This window comes from Microplitis demolitor, chromosome 10 (assembly GCF_026212275.2).
Source record: "Microplitis demolitor isolate Queensland-Clemson2020A chromosome 10, iyMicDemo2.1a, whole genome shotgun sequence".
Taxonomy (NCBI): domain Eukaryota; kingdom Metazoa; phylum Arthropoda; class Insecta; order Hymenoptera; family Braconidae; genus Microplitis; species Microplitis demolitor.
In genome coordinates, this window is record NC_068554.1 from 5,444,223 (window position 1) to 5,471,532 (window position 27,310).

Sequence of the window (27,310 nt, forward strand, 5' to 3'; positions counted from 1 at the left end):
ATATCTTTAATTAGCGGTTTTCGTATTTATTTATATTGCGAGTTAATAATCATAAAAATTTTATCGGAAAAAAACAATTTGTATAAATCAAACAGTTTTATCATCGAAAGCTGAGTTTTTTATGTACTTAATATTTATTTCTCTCTTATAAAAGAGTTAAAAGGTTTAATAAAAAACTTTGATTCAAATTTTGCAGAAACCGGTTGGATTGCTTTGTAAACAATAATTTTATTTAAATAATCTATATATAAATGTGATCATTTATAATTATATTTTTAAATTGCATTATTTATTCATAAATAAAATCTTTGAGTTTTTAAATTATATTTTTATTCCAATGAATATAAATTTTAATAATTTATTGTAAAAAAAAATATCATAAGAATTTTATTTTATTTTTTTTTATCACTTTTTGTGTTTCAAATTTTTAATAGGCTGCTTATCAACTTGCAATAATTTTTTTATATTAATATTTTCTTAGGGAAATAACTGCAATTTTTTTTTAATTGTTCGTAACTTTTCAAATTATTCGTCAATTTCAGAACTGTCCGATAGTTTTTGAATTACTTGTAACTTTCCAAATTTTAAAGTAACCAAAAATACTTTTTTCGTAGATTCGTGCCTAAACTCTATTTTAACCTCTGGCAAAAATTTGAATTGTTGCAAAAACTATTTCAATTTTAAGTCGTTCCAAAAAAAAATTTCGAATTGTTCATAAATTTACGAATAATTCGAATGATTCAAACTATTCTCTCACCCCTAGTATTTTCAAATGATTTGTAAATTCGATCGTAAAGCACACTGATGCTTCGCATCATGAGCTGTGCAAAAAAAAACCGAATTCTAGTTTAGTCCTCAAAAGCCTTAATTTCTTGGATGTTTTATTTGCTGTCCAGAAAATAACTCTACTTTAGTACTCAAAATCCTCAAAGAAAACTATGAAGTCTAATTGCAAATAATTTATCGATTTTAAATTGTAACCAAGACCTCAGAATGAAAAGTTATACTTCGAACTTTGAAAAATTTTAGGTAGAAAAGGTAGGGGAGAGAATATGTCGAATGAGACTTTTGAGGTTCAAATGTGGATAAAATAATTCCTGTATGTTTTGAGTATTTTGAGGCTCTAATCCAGACTATGTTATTTCAGTTTAGTCCTAAAAGTGGTAAAATTGGTCGTTACTACGACTTTGAGGACTAAACAAGGAAAACTTCATAGACTGTTGTCAATCTTCAAATTATAAACTGATCCTTAAAAACCTCATTGAGAACTTTGAGACAAATCCGAATTTTTTTTTTACTCGGGAAAATATCAAATAATTACTTTTCAAGATATGAACTCGAATTATGTAATATGATTAATATTACATTCCTTTTAAAAAGAATGCGTTCTAAAACATAATCGACAATTCTATTGAGTTGGTAATCGGTCACCACAACACCACAAATTGGGCGATGTATTGTATTTTCACATATATTATATACATAATCGAAGAGCTTGAACTTTTCACATACATGCGGTTATCCGCATTTTAGTGTACTATCGACACATATATATTGTTCTTCATAACACTATATATATATATATATATATATATATATATATATATATATATATATATATATATATATATATATATATATATATGGTTGAAATTTTGATTTCCGATTGAGACTAGTTTTGAATCAACGAACGAAGTAAAACCGCAACAATCGATGTCTATATGACCAACTATCATCAATCTGTTCAAAGTACAATTTTTTTTAAACATTTTTATTTTTTATTTTCATTATTTATTTATACTCTACTCTACCGGTTAAAAGATTACAAATAGCGTGTAAAAAAGTATAACCCGGCCGAAAACTTAATTATTACAACGTATACATACATATTCTATTATTATCGGGAGAATATTTTTGAAAGGTTTATAGTCTGATCTAAAAATATTTATCGGTATTTACTGAAATAATATGGAGTGTTGAATGAATTTAACGATAAAAATACTTAAATTATTTTGAGGTACTTGAAATCCACTCGTGGTTCGCAAAGGTCACGTTCGCGACCTGATTTGGAAAATCAGCTGATTCAATATCCTTGACAACGCGGATATTCGATACGAATTTAATAGCCGACAGAAACCACACACTGCCAGATATCATTTCTGATAGTAGAAATCGATAATATTTAATCATCATGTGTTACCGATACATGCACACGCGGCGTACGTGCCTTTTTAAATTTATTACCGGAAAATGCGAAACAAAGAAAATGTTTTAAATTTCATAAATTATGTGTGAATCCTTTTTTATTGACTATCCCAATAAATTATGCATCCACTAACGGCTTTTTTTTTCGGTTTTACAAATACACGGAAAAAAAAATATTGCGCTTATCGCTCACCAACGGAGAGCGACAGTTGTATCGTGATTAGTACTAAATTGTTTCTTGATTTTCACGATAATAAATACTGATATGCTAAATACGTAAGATCCTTATATCAGTTATTTGAGTTATTGCTACGACCACAATATATATACCGATATGAATGATACACTAGATACTTATTACAATGATCCTAAGGATTGTGAATATACTTAAATGTATAGTGATCGTCATTTAATGTATCCATATTGTAATCAGTGATAATCACGATCCGATAGACCAAAACTTTCCGTATACAATGTATAACCAACCGAGGAGAGTGAATATCACGATACCGTTGAGTGGTGAGCGCAATATTTTTTTTCCGTGTACCCTCTATTTGAGCTATTAATAATAAAAATGAAAAAGATTATAAACCATTTCATGATTTTTTTATCGAAATCAACTCGCTTTTATACAAAAAATTTTTACATGTAGCGAGCTTACAAAAATTGACCTTTTATATATTTATTCTATTTTTTTTCGTATTTTCGTGAAAAACCCAGATTATTTAAAATGAGGTTTTAGATTGTAATTTACATCCTCCAAAATCATTAATTTGCAATTTAAAATCTCTAAGACTGATTTCCGACGATTTTTTTTTTTTTTCAAAACTACTCTATTTGGCTAAAAAATGAATAAAAACAACTTCTGTCCCAATTGAAAATTTGAATTTTTTATAAATGCAAACAAATTTTTTTTTCGCGTCTTCCTTTTGTCTCCCCATCCTCCCTTTTTCCTCTTAATTACTTACTAACGAAAAGTTTGTTTGCTATTACAGGCTTAATTGGTAATTAGTTAAAAATTTTCATACGCCCTAATTGTTCTGAAACATTTTTTTTTTTGTGTCCAGTATACGAGATTTTTTGCGAGTAGTAATTTTTTTGTACTTAAATATAAATGTATACTAATACCGCTTATATTAACCGACATTATTTAAAATACCAAAAAAATGTTTATGCGTAAAAAAATTTTATTGTCCAATAAAATAATTTGTAACTAGTATAAATATTTTTTAAAAAATTCACTGTTGAAGGTAGCTAAATTTTGATGACAACATAATAAAAAGATATGTTAGATAAAGTGTGTCATAAAATACTAAATGACGTAAAATAAAAGAGAATGGAAAAATAAGTAGGAAAATGAGCGTAGCTGGCAAACTGCCAACTTTAATAGTGTCTTTATTTCGGATGGAATAAAACCCACGCATTCATTCATAAAATTTTCGTCAAGCATTTCATTAGTACGAAAATTAACACCACAACAGATTTGCATAATTCCGTAACCTAGTACTCAGTACATATATTTATACATTTATATTAATAAAACGCAGCTTTATAAGTGGGGGGTAAATTCAAACTACCAGATTGGTATTCATGTAATTCATGTCATCACACGCGACTGATACACGCCAGAGAGCCACAAACTTCTCCAAATTCCTCAGATCGTTTAGTTCAGCAATTGCTAGCGTCAATCTACGCCATCGGAAGTTCCTCAAGTTGATGCATTGTACCCATGCAATTCCACTCGATTCACCACTACAGATGACACACATACGTTATTCTATTACATTCACAAGTTAATATTAAACTCCACGATATTTGCTAGTCTCGAAATTTAATTGTAACCTTTTGTGCAATTTTCATTTATCAGTTAGTAGTTGGTTTCAGTTGATTTTATAGAAATGTAGCTATTACATTCGCTCTCATCACGCAACTTTCGTAAAATTTTGCAACAATGGGGTGTAGAAACACCAGTTTCGGGCATTTTGTACTTTATATTGAGATATGGATAAAAAAAATATTGAGACAATAATAAGTATAATTAAAGTATCTTTTGAATATGATAAAAACATCTGTCATGTTTTTCGTGCATTGTATCGAAATTTTTGGTGACTAAAACAGGTACTTGAAGTAATCCAGAACCGGTAATTCTACCCTATGTTTTAAAGTTTCGAGACTATTGGTTCCAACGATTATATATATATATATATATATATATATATATATATATATATATATATATATATATATATATGTATATATCTTCATTCGCAGTAAAAGATCGCTGAACTCCATTTTTGTAAATTATATGGGAGAGCTAAAAAGCAGTAAAAAAAATTATTTTCTTTAGCTTAAAAAAAAAAAAAATTCTAAGCATGCACGCATTATATACAGATATTTTCGTTCAGAATATAATTTCTTCACTGATGTGCATGGAAAAAAATTTTTTTTTAATTTTTTTTGAAGTATGGGTTCCCTCGTACATTTTTTTGCTGAAGTTTGGCTGTTTTCGTGTGACACCTTTTATAACTTGAAAATTTTTTTCATGATGTCAAGATTGAAATTTAAAGTTTCAGTGTCTGACAGTCAGTCTAAATAACTTAATTTTAGCCCAATTTGAACGAAGTTAATACTATGTATTACGACAATTGCTAACAGGAAATGCAAACAAAGTCATTTTCTCAAAAACGTGAAGGTTATTTTCTATTGAAAACGATGATAAATATATATATTTATATATTTTGCTAAAAGTATCTTGAAGCCTGAGTAAATAATCCATCATTTTTATTTTTATCATTTTAAAAAATATGAAATTTTTGAAAATTTTCTAAAAAAGTTAAATATTTGTAATTTAAAAATTTTTGTTACTAATTTTAAATTGAAAAAAAAAAACCGGACAAAAAAATTATTAATCCTCTATAATTTTGCCAATAACGCCCAATACGCGTGCATACGTGCGAATGTTTTCGCGGTATTGTTATATAAAATGATTTATATGTTTCGGCATTACACAGTACCAATAACTAAAGTCTAAAATACCTTTACATATCCCATTGTAGCTTCACACAAGCCAAAATCCCAGCTCCCATTTTATGCCCTTGCCCTTCTACCCCACCCCCCTCACACCCTCTAGCAGTTTTCTGTCGACGACGTTCTATTGTCGACTACTTGCTTGCCAATCCCATGCACGTACGTGAAAATTTGTCGGGCAAATCGATATGGGCATCGTGCGGGTTTTTATATTTATTTTATTTACTTTTTTATGTACATTTATGTATTTAGATGTTTATTTAAATTTTTTCAATGCTCCAGGGATCATTTTATTCTTTCACCGTCGAATAATAAATAATAAATAATTATTATTATTGTTAACCAGAAACTATAAAACAAAAATAGATGGAAGGGCTCGGTACATAATAAAAATAAATTTCCAGCGTCATACATCATAATATAAAGTTTATCGGAGCAATAGCTTGTTTCCCTCATCGGCGGTAGCTCCATAGACTCCTAGACACGGGTAAGGCAATGCACAAAGTTTTAATTGTTATGGGTCGTCGTGGAGATCGTTCGTTTCTCCTGCATGCGCCGATACATAATTAAAACTAAAAAAAGGCTTTAAACTCTCAAATTAATGCTTATTTTATAATAACCATTAAATTTACCTCTAGCTAAACGTTAGCTGAGACAGTTTGATATATATGTCTATTGTTTCGTGCAATGAAAATTAATAAAATTGATCGCATTTCATCCCCTCATTTGTCAGACATTCTTACACAGAAAAAAAAGGATATGATGGCACAAGAAATATTTTGCAATGAATTGAAGGCAAAAATTTTACTAGGAGTAAAAGTTCTTTGTTCAAGAATTTTTTTCTCGCCTCAAAAAATTTTTTCTCACCCCAAGAAAATTGTTGTTTTCAATTTATAACGCGGAAAATTCTTTGGGTCGAGTAAAAATTTTTTACACCAAGAAATTTTTTTTTTGCCCAGAAAATTGAAAATAAAAATTTTCTTGCACCACGAAATCCTTTTTTTTCTGCGTACAAATTATTTCTTAATCAATGTCTAAAAAGCAATTTTTTTTTTTTAAATTACCAGTTCTATTTTTTTTTTTCATTGAAAAAAAAAAAAAAATTCTCCTGGAATAAATTTTGTAAATTTTCACCAATGAATTAAAGACAAAAAACTTGATTTATTTCGCATTTTTTTAATTAGAAATATTTTATTTCAATATTTTACTCGTGCACGGACTCATTTTTTGTCTGGATATTTGTAAAAGCCAGTTAACAGCTCGAGTAATAGTGAAAAATAAAAAAAGAATTTTTTAAATAGTGATTTAAAAAAATAATGTTTACTATCCGAAGCAATGTGAACCAGCTTGCCCTGCATATACTGAGGTGGTAACGGTAAGACGATAATTATAGAGTAGCAACACAAATCGAGGATGCTCAGTTGGTTGTCTATTGATGTTGTGGTTTCTCCGTATTACTCTCTAACTCTCAGGCAGCTAATTCAAAGTCTCTGTAGTCCCATCTAGCCAATCATTTCCGACTAATCGTCGCTGCATTCAAGCGTAATTATAAACCCATTAGTACTCGTTCTAATTATCTTAATATCTTATGATCTGAGAATAATTCACCAAACACCTGAGGTTATACATAAAAATTATTTTTTTTTGTCATCAAGTTTTTATAAAATTCATATAGTTCAAGTTTCAGAGCGATATGAAATATCTGAGGCACAACGGGCCATGTAATTATGAATTTTTAAATCATTTTACCTCTTTCGTGTAAAAAGAAAATATTACAAACGCCTTCACTGTGTGAACTTTGAAATTTAAAATGGCGACAAACGTTGACTAGAATTTTCTAAAAATTTAAACTCAAGGTACTTAATATAGAGTTTGAAGTAAATGAGTTTTGATTTTTATATAAAAAAAATTTTGATTTTCTAGTGGTTTATTCAAATTTATTCTTATATCTTTGGTGCGAGAATTTTTTACTAAAAATCTCAAAATGCGTTCACAGAAAAGTTAAATTTTTTCAAAACAAGAAAAAAACCTAAATATGAAATTCGGAGAGTAATCAAAAAACGCAACTTACATAAAACTCAAAATACATTCGGATTAAATTCTGAATCTAGTATTTTTATTTTTTAATTTTTTCAAATTATAAAAAAAATTTTACCAACTTCTACACTGTCTTAAATCTACCAATTCCACATCGTTACCATTTTTTGAATCTTTTTAGAATCAATTTTTTTTTTTCATGGGCAAACCTGAGTCGAAAAATAATTCCGGTTTCAGACCTCAAATACAAGATTTTGAGATTCACAAATAAGATTAACCTCACGTGTATACTAAGTAGTATACATGTGAGGTTCATTTTGGTTTCACTTATAAGTATAAGTGAGACCAAAATGAGGTTTATCTCATGTATATTTCTTGTAGATGAAACCAAAATAATAAATAAAGCTAAAATTATTTCTAAGTCCCAATTTTGAACGGATTTTGTCCTCATATTATATTCATGTTGAGGGGAAAATGAGATCTAAACAATTATTTAAGCTGTTGAGGCTTAATTGAGACTTATCCGACAAAAACTGCCGAATGAGACCTAAATGAGTCCAAAATTCACTATTGAGATCAAAATTCGGACTTATTTTTCGACTTGGGGAATAAAACACAATGCCCTAGATGTAATAATTTTTTTTTTTTTTTTCCAAAAATACTAATAAATAATTACAGATGTTTTAAATACCAATCAAATTGGTACTCAAGATACAAAGAATTAATCCCTTGTAAATCCCGTTGTGCTACGATCTTCTCTATGTATACTTTCAAACCAAAGAATCTTGAGAAGAATTTAAACCTGCAACCAACATATTCTCCAATTTAAGCAGTGATCGAAGACGATAATTCAATCCGTGCAGTTAAAAGAAACCTACCGAGGGTCAGATTGTAGATTGTAGGTGTTAGACTAGTGTAGTTTTATCTCTTGCTGTATATTTGTGACCTCGTAGATTGTCTTGAACCACCTAGCACCGACCACCTTGCACACTGATAGCCCACCCACATAATCCCGTAAGAAACTCACCAATCAGAATCCTGTGTATTTATTACAAAACTATTTCTTCTATTCTACTTTCATACTTAAAATGTTATCTACAAGATGGTAAGAAGATGAGTAATGAGTAATAATTCTTAATTTGTTTCTAAATAAACTTTAATTGATCATAAATGTTGTAAAGAAAAAAAAAAAAAGAAAGAACATGAATTCATTTTACGTGAAAATTTTAATAAACGAATTTACGGTAGATAGGATGGGCTGAATAGAAAAGAGAAGTGTGAGGAGAGTGAAGAGAGGAGCGTCACAAGTTTTAATGCTTGGAAGCAGTTAAGGTGAAACCCTTAACGAGGTAGAGAGCCGAGCCAGTTTTACAGCTCGCTTAATTTATCGTCATTTGCGACGGATCTTGAGAGTGCGTAAAGCTGACTGCACATTATAATATAGCTGTACTTGCTGTAGTTTGTAAGCAAAGGAATTGCTGAGAAATGATAAACACTAGGACTCCTCCTTAAGGCTTTAAATCGACTGCGCGTGACGAAATTATTAAATTTTTATTTTATAGAGGAAATGGGAACAAAATTAGATAACATGTTTTTAGTACAATGTAAGAAACTGGGAGTGAATTCGGAGGGAATACGATTTCTATTTTCATCCGAATTGACTCTGGCACTCGAAGTTCTGGAGTTTTTAGAAAAACTACCCCACAGACGGAGTGAAGTGAAAGTTTTTTTTCCAGCTGAGTGATTTCAGAGTGATGTGGATTTTATTTCGATTCGTCTCCACTCCGGTCTAGAGTTTTAATATTAAAATAAACTCCCCTTAAGAGTAAATTTCATACAACAACAAAAATCATCGCTACACATTCACTCCGAATTCATTTTAGATTTAACCCGCGTTCACTCAACACATTTTTGTAAGGGGCAAAAGATTTGCACACAAAGAGAATTTTTTACTAAAAATTACCCATAAGGTTTAGTACTGTAAGGGTATCTAATGTAAAAAGCCCTTTAAACATCGGGTATGGGGAGAAGTTGCGTCCCACCACTTCCATTAGCAAGCATGTTCTCCAAATCTGAAAACAAAATTGCTGAGGAACAGATTTATTAATTTTGGCACTTAATTTTATTTAAATCTTTATAAATTAATTTTATTTAAAAATTTTGAGTATATTTATACATTTTCTTTTTAATTTATTTAAAGGAAACTGCGGTGTGACAATAGATTACAGAGGTCATTTAATTTTAATTTATAGGATACTACTGATTAGCTATTTTTTTTTTCTATCTAAAAAGTTGACCGATTTCTTTTAAATCATCATTCGAAAAGTAGAAATACAATTTTCTGATAAAATTATCCGGAAGTTGTAATTCATAAAAAATATTATACATAAGTTCCTCAGAATCTTTTATGTAGTTAACTCTTATCTGAACTTTCCACAATTTGAAAAAGATTTTATTTTCATAAATTGGATACTCTGGAAATCGAGGCTCACGTGTCAATATTTTGTTCAAATCAACAGTCTTCAAAAAATGTACCAAGTATCGCACATTTTTATGTAACATCTCTATAAATGTGATATTACTGCCATCTTATTTTTTTTTTTTTCATTTTTTCAACTTCTAACAGACATTCAGCTGAATAATCATCAAATCTCTTTGTATTACTAACAGCTGTAATATTTCGATCAGATACATAAATACCCGCTGCTATCAATTCTACAATGTGCCTGTTCATAGAATTTTGAGCATTAACGACATTGATTTCAAACAGATACTAAAGATGAGCTTTATCGAGCCCTTCTATCGAGAGAGCGTAATGAAATATCATTTGGAAATGAAAGGAAGAGGAAAAATTAATATTATTATAAACACCGAGCTTACGAGAAAATGAAATTAGCCAATTCTTCAACATTGTATCATTATTGATAAAAAGTTGCGTGAAAAATTGTTTTAGTGTCATCATCTCCTTTATATGTACAAAAAATATCAATAACATATTTCAATAATGCATCCCTAATATCGTAGTTTGTAGCTCTAACAGTTATAGATCAAATTGAACGGAATATAGAATAGTGCCGGATAGCTCAACTGGTAGAGCACTCGGCGCGATACCGACATGGTCTGGGTTCGATTCCCAGTTCGGGTTATCTATATTTTTCTCAATTTATCTATAAATTGTCTTATTGAGAAGGTTTGCATGTTTTAGGTTTCCACTATATCAAATAGGAGTGGAAAACACTATCAAATAATATTCTCTTAATATAAATAAATAAACGTTATATATATTTACAATTAAAAATAATTGCTACAAGTGGAATTAAAATTGATATACATAGATATTTATATTTATTAATAAATACTTGTACTAAAGGTGTCGTATTATTACCGGATTGAATTTAATCGTTATTATTTAGGCCCTCAATCATGCGGCACTCTCTTATGGCCCTGTAATTTAGCTTCATTTAGTATAATTAGTTTTTTGTTCGGCACGTAGTTGCCAGTACGGTTCACCTCTTTCTCGCTTTTTATTGCTATGCCCGCAACTTATTTTTACGATCATTCTCTTCTGCTTTCGTTACGTAAACTTTTTTATTTTTATTTTATTCCACTTATAGATCCACTTCTACTTACTCATACTACTTCTTATATCCTTATATAAACTTATAAATAATATTTTATTTATTTAATCATTTTACAAGTATATTATTTTTCATTTTAAAATACATATATATATATATATATATATATATATATATATATATATATATATATATATATATATATATATATATATATATATATATATAGTCAATTTTAAGTACATTATATTTTTCTAAACGATTAATTCAAAAGTATGCAGTTTGATAAATTTTTTCACAAGTTCCCAATACGGCATTTGTCGGATTACAGACGAGTTTGCCGCAACAGGATCCTTTTACCCACCAAGAGCACTAAAAATTTTTAAATTTAATTGTTGAAAAAAAAAATATTTCCTAAAATATTTTAATTATTGCCAAATTTTATTTTTTAATTTTAACAATAATTAAATTAATAAATACGGCCTTAATTAATTTAATTTAATTATACATACTATAGAAGTTTCAGTTTTACAAGAATCCCCTTGGACATTTTCCAGGATTGCAATTACAAGTAATCCAACAATTGTAATAATTAATATGAGTTTTGTCATTTTTTTTTTCTGCAATAAAATTAAAATTTTAAAAAAATGGGGAAGAGGAGTCTTAGAGCCAATACCCGGGTCAAAAATAAAACTTGATTCAGACTTGCTTCAAATTATTTTCTTTTGAAGTTATCGATTTTCCGACGATTTTTCAATAAGATCTCGACTTTTTCGACTTAAATTAAATTTTTTTCAACTTTTTTCATCTGAGTTTCAACTTATTTGTATTTTTTGGTCTTAGTTTGAACTTATTCGTCTTTACTTCGAGCACGATAGTTATTCATCTTACTTTTGACTTGCTAAACCAAGTCGAAAAAAAGTTATTTATTCGCTTTACTTTTGCTTTAATATATAAAAATTATTTCACCTTAGTTTTGATTTTTTGCCTTAAATTTTGAGTCGAATAAGTCTAACCCAAGTCAGTTTCGACTTGATTTAAATTTTTTCGTCTTAAATCGTGACTAAGTAAGCCAGTTAAGTCTAAACCAAGGCGAAAACTCAATGTGTTTCATATCTTCGTAAAAAAAAGTTGAGTTTGTCTTGTGAAAAACGGATCCAAATTTCGACTTGGTAAACCATATCTAAATCAAGTTTTATTTTTGACCCGGATGGGATCAATTGAAAATTTTAAATCTACAGTTTCACTTAAATAATTTTTATAATTTCTTTCCATATTTTCAGACAATTTTATTATTAATTTAAAGAAATTATTAAATTTTTAAGTAAAAAAAAAATTAATTAAAATAAAAAAAAAGAGTACAGGATTGATAATCTAATAGGCCTGCAAAAAGTTGATAAAATATGTTTCTATATAATTAAAAAATAGAAAGTACTTACTTGAATAAAAAACGTTTATGCGAAGATTCTTTTGTTCGTTTTTTTGTTAACTGTTCTAATGATCTCGGTCCCGATCATTAAATACTCGTAAGTTCTCCTTCTTCGACTGCGATCATAAAGTACCCACCAGAAATGTAACTTTGTACCATCAAATATATTTAATTGATAAGATTCGCGTTAAATTATTTAAAGTTTAAAAATAAAAAGAGCATACGTGATTTTTCTCACGTACATATTTTTTATCACCTGAGGGCTAATATAATTATTATCTTTTAATTACCCAAATAATTCTATACTACTTGTCACTGATTATTAAAGATGAAAGTTAAGTGCAAGTAGATTTTTTTTTATTCAGACAAACAAAAAAAAAAAACATAAAATACTGAAAGTCAAAATTTTTGCCAGTTCAATATATTCTTGATTATTTTATTAGCAAGAATAATTTTTGTAAAAAATTTGAAAAAAAAAAAAATCCTGGTTTAATAGCTACTAGAAGTAAAAAATGACCGTAACAAAATTATTAATCAAAAAACTAAATGTTCATATCTTACCAAAAAAAAAAAAGTATAATTTTTAGTTGATATTTTTTTTTTTAACGGAGTTACTTTTAAAGATTGATAAGAATTACTTAATCACTAATAATTCTTGCATTAATAATTATTATTACTTTTCGTAATAAAAAAAAAAAATAAAAATTGATCTACGGGTTTCATATATTAATAATTGTGCAAGTACAATTTTTTAAAGTCAAATTCATTAAAAATTGTAATTTCTAAAGTTCAACTTTACAATTTCTATGTCGAGTACTTAGAGCGAAATTGAATTTCGACTCAAGATTGTACTTGTGGAAAAAAAATGGAGTCTAATTTTTTCGAACAAAATAATAAATAAGCTTTTGAAAAATAGTCCCAAGATACTTAAAGTGAAGGAAGTATTTTTGAGAGTAAAAAATTAGTACATTTAAACAGTGTATATATCTATTGATAAATTAAAACCTGTTTACAAGCCAACTCATTATTTACGAGAGAGCTGTACGGTGTTTTTACAGTTTCACGCTGTTTTTTTCTTTTTGTTTCATTTTGTGTGTGTGTCGATTTAGTCCTTCGGCTGAAAAGGAGAGCCCGTAATATAACGCACAGAAAAAAAATTCTTGATTAAGGGTAAATATTCTTGATTCAAAAAAATTTTTTTGGAGACCTTAACTTTCTCAGATAAAGTAGAAATCTTCTCCGACTAAGACGAATTCGCTCTTGGCTCAAGAAAATCTTGATTTGGTTCCCGAAAACATTTGCCTTCCAAAATATTTTCTTGACTCAAGATAACTTTCTTTTCTGTGCGCCGAAAACTATTTTTTTTTTTTTTTTTTCATTTTTGAGAAATTCAATGGCATAAAGTTTTTTATCGTTACTATTTGTGTGATCAGTGATTTTTCGTCCATTTGGATTGTTGGTGTTTTGTACAATGATTTATTGTCAAGTTACTAGCTGTCAAAAAAATTGTACTTGACTTTTAAATTTAATATTTCTCAATGTCGTACAGAGAAAAAAACCTCATTTTTATTAAAATAAAATATTTTTTAGTCCACTCGTCATTCAGTGACTAACTTTTTTTTCTACTTAATATCAAATTTTCTAAATTTTCCTCGTTTATCATTTTACCCCAAATAACTAGTAAAAATATTTTCGCATCTTAAATAAATTTCATTTTTTGAAATATAATTAACTAATTCTTCACTGCATCCATAAATCAATTCAACTCCAAAAAATTACAAAAATTTATAACTAATTTTCAAGCCCAAAATTCCTATTTAAAAAAAATAAATTCTTACACTGGTATTTGCAGTAATCCGTCTATTAAACTTCATAAACACGAGCACACCTAGTACGCAATATACGCAGGATAACGCCTCGATATATTGCCCAACACAAAGTTGGCGTTCTGCCATCTCTTTAACTGACAATATTATCTAGCACTTGGGCGTGGTACTCGTGCATAAAAATTTCAAAATAAAATAAAAAAAAAATAAAATAATAAAATAAAAAAATTGGCCTGAAAAAAAAAAAATTGATAATTTTCCAATAAAAATGTCTTTTATTTTAAAAACAATAACTCGAGAATAAAAATATTAAAAATAATATATAACAATTTAAAATTAAAAACAAGACTTGTGTCAAGCATTAAACTTAAACTAAAATGCAGACCCGTAGGATCAAGGATCACTTGCTTTGTTGATCTTCAAGTGTCTGTCATTCAGTGGATCGAGCTTACAGAGAGTCGCTGCATCCAGATAGACGGATGAGGAAGTAGATGAAATATATGTATTTATATACATATCTACATATATATATATAGAGTTTAAGTACAAGTAGGCTTGGCATTACAAATACCAAATGCAATATATATTGTATGAATATAAATATAATCTGTCGTACAGAGTGCAGAGAATAGAGTTTGCAGTGTAGAGTAAAATATTGTGCGGGTGCTTGCAAACGAGGAGGATGAATGCTTTACGCTTTCACGCGATTTAAGAGATACCCATTGTGAATGATACACCACCTCAAGTCTCCTCATCATCTTGTACAATGACGAACTCTCACATCATATATATATTGTATGTATATGCTCATATAGAAGGTGATACACACAAGCATTGTTTTCGTACTACACGCTTGAGGCAAAATACCCCACATCATATTCTATCTCGATCTTTTGGCCGCGTGGGCTATCACCGTTATTATTTATTTTTATTATTTTCTTTTAATACTTTTTTTAAAATTCGATTAACGTTTAAAATACTTGCCGATCTATCTCCGATATTGAGATACGGATTTTAATTTTCGGTCTGTATATAGATCGGTGGGTGTGAGACTTGAGATAGTTCTCGAGTTATATTTTTATAACGAATATTAATTACTTGTTTGGAGAGTAAATCATTCGGAGGTTTTAATAGAAATTTTATATCTTTAAATTAAATAAATAATTAATGGTAAAAATTACAGTGTCGAGTATTTTAAAGTGCTATTAATTAAGCCGGATATGTAATTTATATTTCCTTACTAAATTTCAATTAATTATTTTAGTTTTTTTTTTTAAAATAATTCATACGAGTTTTATTATTTTCACTCTGTCCGTAATAGAACAGTTATAAAATCGTTAATCTTTTTTTTTTAAATAAAAGTTCATTAAATCTTTTCAAAAGCAATTCTAATTTTGATAGAAAAAAATATTTTCGGATTTAACTAATTAGTAAAAAAAAAATCTGATGTTTTGAAAATATTGAATTAGTTTAAAAAAAAAAATTAATAAATTTTTCTATATAATACAAAACAACTTTCTCTAACTCATAAAAGATATACTACATGTATATTTATTATGTTATAAGCCTTGAGCATATTCAGTACAAATCTGAATTGATTTTTTTGTAAATATTCTCAAGAGTGTTCGTTTCGCTGTATAGATGAGGTATCGCGATAGCGAGGGGTTTTCTAACGAACTCTGTAATTTGTGTGAAGCCGCCAGGCAGGCACACACCGGTACATACTCAACATTATCATGTAGGATGAATCACGATTTAAACTAATCGACAACCCGATAACTGATAAGGAAAAAAAAATAATAACAAAAAGCAAAAAACGATAAATATTCGTTAGATCGGCATATCGATCGATTATTGATCCCAACAGACCGTTACCTGTTCTCTTAATGCCCGTTGACTTTTTTTTTTAATTTAAATAGTACTACTTATGCCATGCACACTACTTTTCACACTAGTTATGTCTTTCACGGTTAATAAAGTAAAAGCTCCAATTATTGACACTGTAAGAAAATATGCTAGACATTATAATATATTTTTCATGTTCAATTTTAATAATAAATTAATTATTTGATTGAATTTTCTTATTTAATACTTCGATGAATTTCGAAACTTTTTTGCGCTTTAAAATAAAATTTTGTCATTATTGTACATTTAATTAAATGTACTAATTATTGAGATTCCCTATCAAAAAAATTTATGAAAATAATATATTTTAAAATACATTTTTTGTATAAAAAAAATATATAAATTTATATGAAGTATGGATGAAAAATATATTTTAAATAGCTAACTTTTGGCCGATTTTCGCATATTGAGGAAGGGGGGCAAAATAGGCCCCTAAAATTTTAGGGGGCCCATTTTGTTCTCAGGGGCCCGTTTTGCCCCTCCCCTCTCCTCCTATTCTATATATTTTAAATTTGTTTTAAATATATAAAAAGTATATCTGAGAATACATAAAAATGTAATTTTGAAAATATAAAAAATATATTTTTTCTATTTTTACAATTTTATTTCTTATATATTCTAAAATATACTAGTCCCAAAAATTAATTTTGAATTTTTTTTTTTCGTCAGTTTTCTTAAGATTACTCTGAAACCGTGCATGATAGAAAAAATTGAGGTCCAGATTTGAAAACTAGAAACTTGAGGCTACAATTTGCTTTTTTTTATTTTTACTCTACGATTATTTTTCATCGAGTTACAGCATTTTGAAAATCACCAAAAAACTTTGAATTTTTTTTCTATCCGTTAATTTTTAGGACTAGTGTATATTTTTGATACATAAATTTAAAATATATCCGAAAATTGACCAAAAGTTATCTATTCAAAATATGTTTCTTATACATATTTATATATTTTTCAAGTGTTTTTAATATATGTTTTTTATATTTTAACATAAAATTTGTTGATAAATTTTTTTTATGGGGGATGTCATACAATTTCTGAAAAATTTGACCTCGTGTATTAGATGTATGAAACAAATCATTGCTCAATAAACACCCTTAAATTACAAGCGGAATCGTATTACATGAGCTTGTAATAGATACATACCTGTTGGCTGCCCTTATCTTAAGCAAGCTCTAACTTGCCCGAGAACGCTGGCTCGATATAAACATTTTCTACCGTTATAAGTTAACTTAAGCTGCCTACCAAGAGTACTGCAATATATTGTATTACATATATGTAACACACTAAGAACAACTACCCCAGTTATTTCACTTCACTTCATTCTCCTCGTCAACTGCTGTATGTACCATAACATACTCTACACAACACTGTACTATACTATATTATTATATGAACATACTGCTCATATTGTGTACATATTCTTCCTCACTTCCGGATGTCTCGGGTGCACAATCTGCTTGCCAATACAATTCAGGCTCCAGACACTTGGTACTACTTTTATTTGTAGAGCATTCATTTCTGGCTGTATCGAGTACTGATGCCAGGTATATGACGTTTTCGTGACACTTAGATATTATGCATTGTTCATTATTACACAATGCTATATGTTTTAATGGAGTGAGGTTCAAAGACATACTTAACGATAAACTTGGAAAAGAAAAATTTCAAATATGCCTGTTTTCAATTATTGACATTTATGTGACATGAGAATATTATTTTTTATTATATAATGGAATATAGAATCATGTTATATTTTGACACAATTGCGGTCAAAAGCATACTCAGTAATGATAGAACTTTTTTTTTAATTTTCTTAACTTAAAATTTTTTTGGTACCATACACTGATAGAAGGATTTATTTGAAAGTTTAACCAAATAAATATTTATTAATAGTTAACAAATGATTTATTAAATGAAATTTAGTTGAACCAAATAAATATTTCTTAATAGTTAATGAATGGCTTATTTGAATAGGAAATGACACATGAAGCTAATTAAATAGGGTTATGACAAATTATTTATAGTCCCATTTAAGTTTACTTTTTTAAAAAAATAATACGCATAGTAATTAATTAAAAAAATATTCAGCATTTTTTTTAATTATAAAACAATATTTAATTGATTATATTTTGAATTTGTTACACTAGACAGTATACTGAAAGGTATTGTAAACAGAAAGTGGCGCTGTAGTCAAAAATCACAGTGATGTTCACTCAAATATGAGATTTATTAACTATTAATAAATCTATATTTGAGCCAAAAAATGCTTATTTCAGCCAAATAAGACTGAAAAACTGTTTCAAATAAATGCATTTATTAATATCAAATAAATAAATACTTCTATCTGTGTACTATTACTAATTATCATAAAATTTGCATTGTTAGAAATTTTATTGATGTCTAAAAGTCATTGTCATGACAAACTAATATACAATGTAAAAAGTCGGAAGTGAATTCAGGGTGATTACAGATTTTGTTTTGTAACAGGGTAATTTTCAACCTTGCCAAGTTTGGCCCCTTTATTAATTGTTGTTAATAAGGGCGCCACTGGAAGATAAGACTCGGCCTTCCAGAACCGGAGATGTTATATTAAATTAATTTCAAGGTCGTTGAATTTTATGAGAGTAAGAAAGGATGAGGAATTAAATTTATCACACAATATTTTGTTAATATAATTTACAAATTTTATTTATCTCAAAACAATTTTACCCACCGGGTTTTATTTCACTTATATTTACTTTATTACAATACTTAGTCCCCTGGACTTTATAAATTAAATTATAAAATTGGCCCCTGGCCTGATCCCCTGAATCTAATTAACTTTAGTCCCCTGGACTTTATATAAAATTGGCCCCTGGCCTGATCTCCTGGATCTAATTAACTTTAGTCCCCTGGACTTTATATAAAATTGGCCCCTGGCCTTTATATTAAACAACTAGGCAACTTGCCAGATCCCCTGGATCTAATTACTTCCCAAAATATTTAATTAAAATTCCCCTGGAATTATTTCATTTCATACACACACACACACACACGTTTTATTTAATCAAATCTCGTTTCTGTCCACTGGACTTAATTCTCACACACACAGAATTTAATTTATTTCTTTTCTCACTAACATTTTAGGTTACTTAATTTAATTACTTTTTATTTTTCTCTTATATATAATCATTTAATTAATTTTTGATAATTTCCCGTAAATTTTCTAACCCGAGTAACTGACGCTACCTCTCTCTATTTCGCGTCTTTTCTTTGCGTTAAACTTTAGATTTTTCATTACAAAATTTTACTGATTCTACTGACATCAATTTATTCTCTTCAACTTTTGTTTATTTAAATTCTCAATATTTTCTCACTACTTTTCACATCACTTGATTATTGAATTTTCTTAGTCTCAATAATTCTTATGTATATATTTTCTTATTAATTATTATAAATTAAACTATAATAAATTTTGGCTTATAACCAATTTAATTTCTGGCTCCACGCCGAGAAATTTTTCCTATCTTAATTATTAGTAATTATAAATTAATTATAAAATTATTAATTTTGGGCTGTTATTAGTTAATTGTAATTAATTAATTTATCCCGTCGTTTTTAATTATTAAATAATAATAAATATTTTAAATAATAAGAATAATTCAAAATTCTGGCCTCTCTGCCGAGAATTTTGTCCGACGGACCGCGTAATCAGTTAGTACAAGAATTCTGGCTTCTACCGAGAATTCTATATTACTTAAAACGACTCAGAAATGGCGACTGCCCACGATTAATTATTAAATTTTCTATCAAATAATTATAAATAAATTATGGCCGCTGCCGATAATTTATTTACCTTAATATGCTTGTTGTAGTCAATTGTCTCGTGGTGTTCCTTCTTTCTCTCCTTCAGTCCTTCTGCCGATTTCTGAATTATTTCCAGCTCCTTTTCTTTCTCCAAAATCTTCAAATTCTCCAATTTAAATTTTTGATTAAATCTGTGAAAAATTCAATACAAATCAGCAATGTGTAATTTAGTGTATCGGCTTCCGGCCGGATACACGGTTAATAAATCTTCTCCAAGTTTAAAGCTACTGGAAGGTTCCACGTTTAACCTCTCCAGGGCTTAGATAATTACCTTTTTTTTTTTGATGCGCAGATACTCGTCCGTCTCGCTCGCCGGTCCGTCCGACTGTGTCTATTTTCACCTCGTGCACTTACTAATATCTAAGTCCGAGACCCCTCGGCTATTTTCGTAAGTTTTCCCACTCTTATTAGTTCTAAGTAGGGAGGGAGGCTGAGTCTCCAAAATTGGCGTTTCCCGGGGACCAGTCGATAAACTAAATTTCGGGGTCCATCGGTTTTCGATAACTAACCAACCGCGGGAAATTCCAGAGGAATTTAAATTTAAATTAAAATTTTTTTTTTTTTTTGAATGAGTTTAATTTTACCCCGTTACAATTTAAACCCGAATTCACTCCGTCACACGGAAGTTCGGAGTTTTTAAAATAAATCGTTCCACACTCGGAGAAAATAGGAAGTTTGTCTTTTCAGTGGTGTGATCTGGATCTGAGTTATATTTGAGTCCGCATTCACTCTGATCCGGAATTTTAATATTAATATAATACACAGAGTATTCCTTATAACCCACAAATTATTCGTGTGTAATTGAACATTAATATTTGACTCGAAATCTTGTTTTCAAATAGACCACCGAAAACTGCATAATCGGGAAGAAAAGTTAGGTTAAGAAAATGGATAAAATAATGTGATTTGAAAAATTTTTATTATAATTTTCAGTTGATTGGGAAAAGTACCAACTTTTACTTTGCAAATAATGAAATATTTTGTACATCAAACAATATTGATTAGATGAACATCGTTACCATTGAAATACATATTAATAGAAAATTATTATTCTTTTGTGAAAATTTTAAGAGCCAGAAATCCTCCATAACCAGGATAACCGCGATAATACCAACCGATTCCCTGAATAGGCTTAGGTAAATTTTGATCGGTGACAATCTCCTGTAAGTCAACATATGGAACAACATGTTGTATATTATCAGAATTCTCTCTAGTTCCATCAAAATTTATCTTATATTTGCATGGTTCACTGCGTTCGTAATTATTTCCTACTAAAGATGTGGACGGCAGAACATCTGAACCACTATGTATGAAGTCGGTGGCACTAAAACCAAATATTCAAATAATTGTAGCACTGACTACGACACAAAGTTTTAACAAAAAAAAAAAAAAAATTATTATCATAGTTACAATAGCATATATATATATTTTTTAAAATAACTTATCATTTCAAAGGTTCAACATTTGAATAATAATGTAATTACCTTTCATGGCATTGGCTTTTCTTTGAAACTTCAGATTCATTTTCATTAATATTACCATTGTCATCGATGTATTTTCCGCGCAATGAATCACCTAACGTAACACCTGTTTAATGATATAAACAGTCTAATTATTTAAAACTGTTAATATGACAAATATTTTTCATAAAAACTAAAATTTAAAAATTACCTGTGACAACTGCATTTTCTAATAAAGTAAGATCGTCTAGTATGATTTCTAAAGTATCGTAATAACCATTGTTTTGGAAATTATCAACGACTTTTTTTTTTAAGTTACAATTATTTGAAGTCGTCCACTTAAGAGTTATTGGATCAATTTTTCCTTGTGATAATATTCCTTGTTGAAGTTGAAGGTATATTACGTTACCTTGTCTTTTAAATCTAGCGCCAGTTGCAACACTTCAAAAAACATTTATTAGCAAAATGTACTGCATGAAATATGGACATTTCTAATGCAGTGAATTTTTAAAAAATTAATAATTAAATGAAACTCACTATCCATCATCAACTGAAACTGGATCAAAGCAAATTGAATCAAGTAATTCACCACGCTCGTTTTTGGTATTTGAATGATCATCTCGTTCACATAAACACTTGCAAATATTACCAGTGTGGTGTAATATTTTAAGTAGCTCCAGAGTTCTTTCGAACTTAAAGTTTATTGGAATCCAAATCGAGTCGAAATATAATGTTTCCATCGAGATCTTGTAATCTTTATTTGCTTTCTTTCGCTTTTCAGTTACCTTATTAATTTCCCATAATTTGATTGTAATAATTTGTATGTTATTAATAATAATTTTGTAGATACTCTGATATGAACTTACTTTTTCTAGCCAGCAAAAACGAAGTGATCCTGAACATTGATTCGGGTAAAATAAATTTTGTGCACTCTTCATACCTATTGAATCAATTGAATCACATTTGCCGGAACAATATTTATCAATGCGCAACTGTTCTTCATCGATAGTTATTGCATACAAGCTATTGAATTTAGCAAAATTGGCTAAAAAAATTAACATAATTATTTCTGTTGAATATTATTTTAGAAATTAACTAATCTACTATACTCATGAATTGAAAACGGTTTGTTTCGTTAGAGTCTTTTGGAAATAATAGCTAGTATAAAAAATGTCGGAATATTTCTCAATTCAAGTTCAAATTACGAGGAAATAATTACATGAATAAGAAATGTCATATAATCATCAACTTGAGAATTGAATCAACTATTGAATTGTTCTTAAATAATTCTAATATTTACACGGAGAAAAAATTATGATAACAGTTACAATATATTATGGGAATGGTTCTCATAAAGCATGGTAACCGGTTTTTTTGAAATGTTGATTATAGGAACAGCACCCATATATATTATGGTAATCATTCCTATAATTTTGAGTATAATTCCTATATGGTATCGGAATAGTTCCTATGGAATAATGGTAATCGTTACCATGCAACTATGATAATGGTTACCATGATATTATGGTAATGGTTACCACAATATTATGGTAATAACTCTCATACATTATGGGAATTCTTACCATAATACTATGGGAATAGTTACCATAATATTTAGGGTTTATTCCCATGTACACTTAGGAACCATTACAATGTGGTTATAGGATCGGTTCCCATTTGCTTATGGGAACTATTCCTATGAGTATGGTAATCATTACCATGATTCTTTCACATGTGATATGGGAACTGTTACCATAATGATAGGAATAGTATTAATGATAGGAATCATTACCTACGGAAATTAAAAATGAGGAAAAAATAATGTTAAATATCACAATTTTCTTCTGATCGATTGAATGATTAAATAAATATAATATATTTTGAAAAATCTACCTTCCGCTCCATATTCACGCCATTCTTTTGGATCACCTTTCTTAATTGCAACTAGTTTTGATGTTATTGATGATATATTAATTTGAATAATTAATAGAAAAACCCAGATTTGAATTTCATTAAAATTGAAGTGACGAATCATTATCGTTCGAGCAATGGCAAATGATATTTTTTTGTAATCGTTGAAGCAACTGTCCAGTAAAGAATGTTGAATTTAAACTTTGTCATTGCATTTATATACTTCTTTATCACTTGTACGTTATTATCTTAATGTTGTACTATTCCATAAAAGGCAAAAAAACTGAGTCATATAGCTCATGTCAGTATATTTTGTTACAACATTATCAATAATTAACTTTGTTGATATTGACTAATTGAATTGGAAAATGTTCCCGGGTCAAAAATAAAACTTGATTTAGACTTAGTTTACCAAGACGAAATTTGGAGCCGTTTTACACAAGACAAACTCAACTTTTTTTTACGAAGATATGAAACACATTGAGTTTTCACCTTGGTTTAGATTTAACTGGCTTACTTAGTCACGATTTAAGACGAAAAAATTTAAATCAAGTCGAAACTGACTTGGGTTAGACTTATTCGACTCAAAATTTAAGGCAAAAAATCAACACTAAGGTGAAATAATTTTTATCTATTAAGGCAAAGGTAAAGCGAATAAATAACTTTTTTTCGACTTGGTTTAGCAAGTCAAAAGTAAGATGAATAACTATCGTGCTCGAAGTAAAGACGAATAAGTTCAAACTAAGACCAAAAAATACAAATAAGTTGAAACTCAGATGAAAAAAATTTAATTTAAGTCGAAAAAGTCGAGATCTTATTGAAAAATCGTCGGAAAATCGATAACTTCAAAAGAAAATAATTTGAAGCAAGTCTGAATCAAGTTTTATTTTTGACCCGTGTTAAGTTGAATTATGATGGCTAATTGCTGTGATAAAAAATTAACCATTTTTATTTTCATTTCAAGTTCAAAAATTTAGTGGAAATTTTTTGTAGACTTATTATATTATTGCATACTTTAACCGTGTTGGGTCTTAAATATGTACCATGTCTGATTCATTTAAGATACAAATGAAAAAAAGTCGTATAAGTTTCATATTTTATTTTTACAAAATTTTCCACTGTCCTGAAAATGAATAGCTTTGATTTCTTCTATGATACACAATTTACAACAATATGTATGTCTATAGGCTCTATAGAAAAAAGTCCCATTTGCGCAAGTTGTTCCCAATTCACTGAACTAGCAACTGTAAATTTTCTCCATGCACAATTCAAAAAAAATTAAAGCAGAGTCTTTATTGAAAATAAAATGTTACTATATATTTAAAAATATATATTCTATATTGAGTTGGGTTTGAATTCAAAAAATTAAAAAATACAGTACTAATTGTTTTTCGAAAACGTTAATTAGTTTTTGATAATTGACTTTATCAAAGTCTTACTATGAAATTTCAAATATTTGAAAACTGATCATAATCAAATAAAAAAAATTTTCAATCAAAATTATAATTTTTTCAAATAACTGTTACGTCCAGACTATTTTCGTTTGTTTATATATTATTTCATCTTATTTTATTTTATTTAAATCTTACATTTTATGTTTTACTTAACATTTTGGCTGACATTAGGAAACTTGTTCAAACACCTAATCTATATTTCAATATTATATTCGGTGAAAAGGAGTTTTAATCCTCACCCAGGGCCATAGTTAAACAAACAAGCAACAAGGTTTCCATTAAGATAAGAAAACAATTTAAAAGAGAAAGCGACGTAGACAAAAATGATAATAGAATAAAATTTAAAATCTAAATAATAAACATTCAAACAAAATTTATTAAGTAACCAGAATGAGTAAAAACATAAAAATAATAAAAATATAAAATGACCATAGGTAATAATATTAATCAATTAATTAATGGAGAGGAAATTAATCCACAAATTATATATTCTATAAGAGTGAGATAAATTGTAAGTGGTAAAACTTATATTGTTTATAAAATGATGCAGCTCACGACCAATACGATTTACACGATTCTTAAAATGGTGTAATTTATAATTAATACTATTCTTGACAAAATGCCGTTTTTAGAATGAGATAAATTACAAACGATAAAATAGTATAGTTTAGAAAACATATAATGTAGTTTATAAAATTATCATTTATAAATAATATAGTTTATAAAACCCACAGAATGATATAGCTTATGAACATAATGTAGTTTATAAAATTATCATTTATAAATAATATAGTCTATAAAATTATCATTTATAAATAATATAGTTATAAGATTTACAAGATGGTAAAATTCAACAATAATATAACAATATAAAAAAAAAAAAATAATTTATCCAATAAGGCTAAAGGGCGGGTTGTGGAGGACCCATGCAATAGAAAAGAATAAGTGTCGAGCAGAAAAAAAAAAACGTGAGCGAAAACTAGATAAGTAAACCAGCGTACTACATAAAAAGAAAATCCAGGTACGATTTTTAATTATATAAACTCAAATCAATTGATAATGTACCTCGTCTCCGATTTACTTCAAATTGTTTGTCCAAAGGTGTTTTAAATAGTTTCGCCATATTAATAGATTATTTTAAAAATCATCGTGCGCTAATTAAGTTACAATTTAATTTGAAACTGCAATTTAGAATCGTGATTATTTTTTATTCTCTAGTTTTAATCCGTTAACCGTGATCTTCGGAATATATTAAAAGATATCTGAATTGTAGTTGTTACGATTAGGGGTTAAATCCAACATTGTATAGAAAGAAAAAAAAACACAATCTTCAAACCTCAAAATTTTGTAATTAAGTTGGCAATATAATTAAGATCAAACATTTTAACATCGTGTTATTAATTTAAAAATAAACCTATTCTCCTTAAATTAAGGTCTCTGGGGTTCCCGGTCTATAGGCTTCGGCTTGGGCCAAATACCTATACAACATTCATTTATGTCAATTTCGGACATAACATAACTATCAGCTTTAAAATAAATGCTATTGAGAATCAATTTACTAATGGACAGTGAAAAGAAAAATTACTGAATTGAAATAAAACAAAATGTATTGTGATTTTAATTTTTATGACATTTCTCATCCAGAAGTGATATATATCATATATTATATAGATTATAAATAAGTTAATTTTTTGTAATGTTTATTATATTTTCTATTTCCGACTAATATTAATTTATTAATAACTCCGAGTAATTTGCTTTAAATGTCAGGAAAGCTTTTGAACAGCATAAAATTTGTGACATTTTTAAATAAAATAGACTTCAAATAAATTGTCATCCATTAAAATAATTAAAAATAAATTTTTTCAATAACTGGCATTATTCGTCCGACACACATATTTGTATTGCTCTATATTGTAATGGGTAATTGTGATAGATTTGATCAAGAAAGGGTTTCAGAACATACCCAGTACTAAAAATTATACAAAAAAAAAAAAAAAAAAAAAAAAAAATTAATGCATGCTTTAAATTACCAGCAAGCATGTGACACTTGATTACATTTTTGTACCGACAAATTTAGAAAATTTATTCATAACTATTTTTAACGACACCCTTGTATCGATTTCCAAATAAAATTTCTAAAAATAAAATTTAGAAATTTATTGTCTTGTCAGATCACTATTTTCCTGATATATAAAATAACACTGTAAGCTATCAAATCCTGCTTGAACGAAAAAAAAAAAAAATACTTTAAAAAATGTTTTTTTTTAACCCAAACATTCATATGTAACACACGTAGCATGTCGATAGTATTACATAACATATTTATTGCTCATTTTATTGAGGCATAAACGAAAAAAATTATTTTTACAGCTGCTAGATAAAGGAAAATATAAAAATACTGTATTTACTATCGTCACGATATAAAATTGAAATCGTTTTACGATAAACGATTTCATACATTTAAATCACCTGCTACCCGTATGTTTAGATTATGTGCTGTGTCGCATAAAAGAAAAAAATAATAATATTAACAATAAAAATTTATATAAAATAAATAAATTCAAAAGTTGAATTAACAAAGTTAATATAATAATAAAAAGATAAATTGGCAGGTGAAAAGACATGC

The 27,310-nt window shown here is 28.1% G+C and overlaps 1 protein-coding gene and 1 long non-coding RNA gene across 2 annotated transcripts; both read right to left on the minus strand.

Moving 5' to 3' along the window:
- Positions 1-10,530: 10,530 nt before the first annotated feature.
- On the minus strand, positions 10,531-12,392 carry LOC103580323 (uncharacterized). The gene is made up of 3 exons (XR_001345066.2): positions 12,287-12,392; positions 11,360-11,467; positions 10,531-11,219 (listed from the first exon to the last, which is right to left on the minus strand). It is a non-coding gene; the product is annotated as an uncharacterized LOC103580323 (long non-coding RNA).
- An 8,364-nt stretch (positions 12,393-20,756) lies between these two features.
- Positions 20,757-26,891, minus strand: LOC103580325 (uncharacterized). The gene is made up of 7 exons (XM_053742246.1): positions 26,740-26,891; positions 23,210-23,400; positions 22,183-22,361; positions 21,854-22,101; positions 21,528-21,757; positions 21,341-21,443; positions 20,757-21,180 (listed from the first exon to the last, which is right to left on the minus strand). Exons 1-7 carry the CDS (start codon positions 26,772-26,774, stop codon positions 20,904-20,906), a joined length of 1,263 nt encoding a protein of 420 aa, XP_053598221.1. The 5' UTR covers positions 26,775-26,891; the 3' UTR covers positions 20,757-20,903.
- Between the last annotated feature and the right edge of the window lie 419 nt (positions 26,892-27,310).

Excerpts from the sequence above, each read along its gene's own strand:
- LOC103580325 (XM_053742246.1), bottom strand. The coding sequence starts at position 26,774 with ATGAATAAATTTTCTAAATTTGTCGGTACAAAAAT. Across the intron at positions 23,401-26,739 it reads AAATTTGTCGGTACAAAAAT|TTGCTTCAACGATTACAAAA; the intron begins GTAATCAAGTGT and ends TTTACTGGACAG. Across the intron at positions 21,181-21,340 it reads AAAAGCCAATGCCATGAAAG|TGCCACCGACTTCATACATA; the intron begins GTAATTACATTA and ends ATTTGGTTTTAG.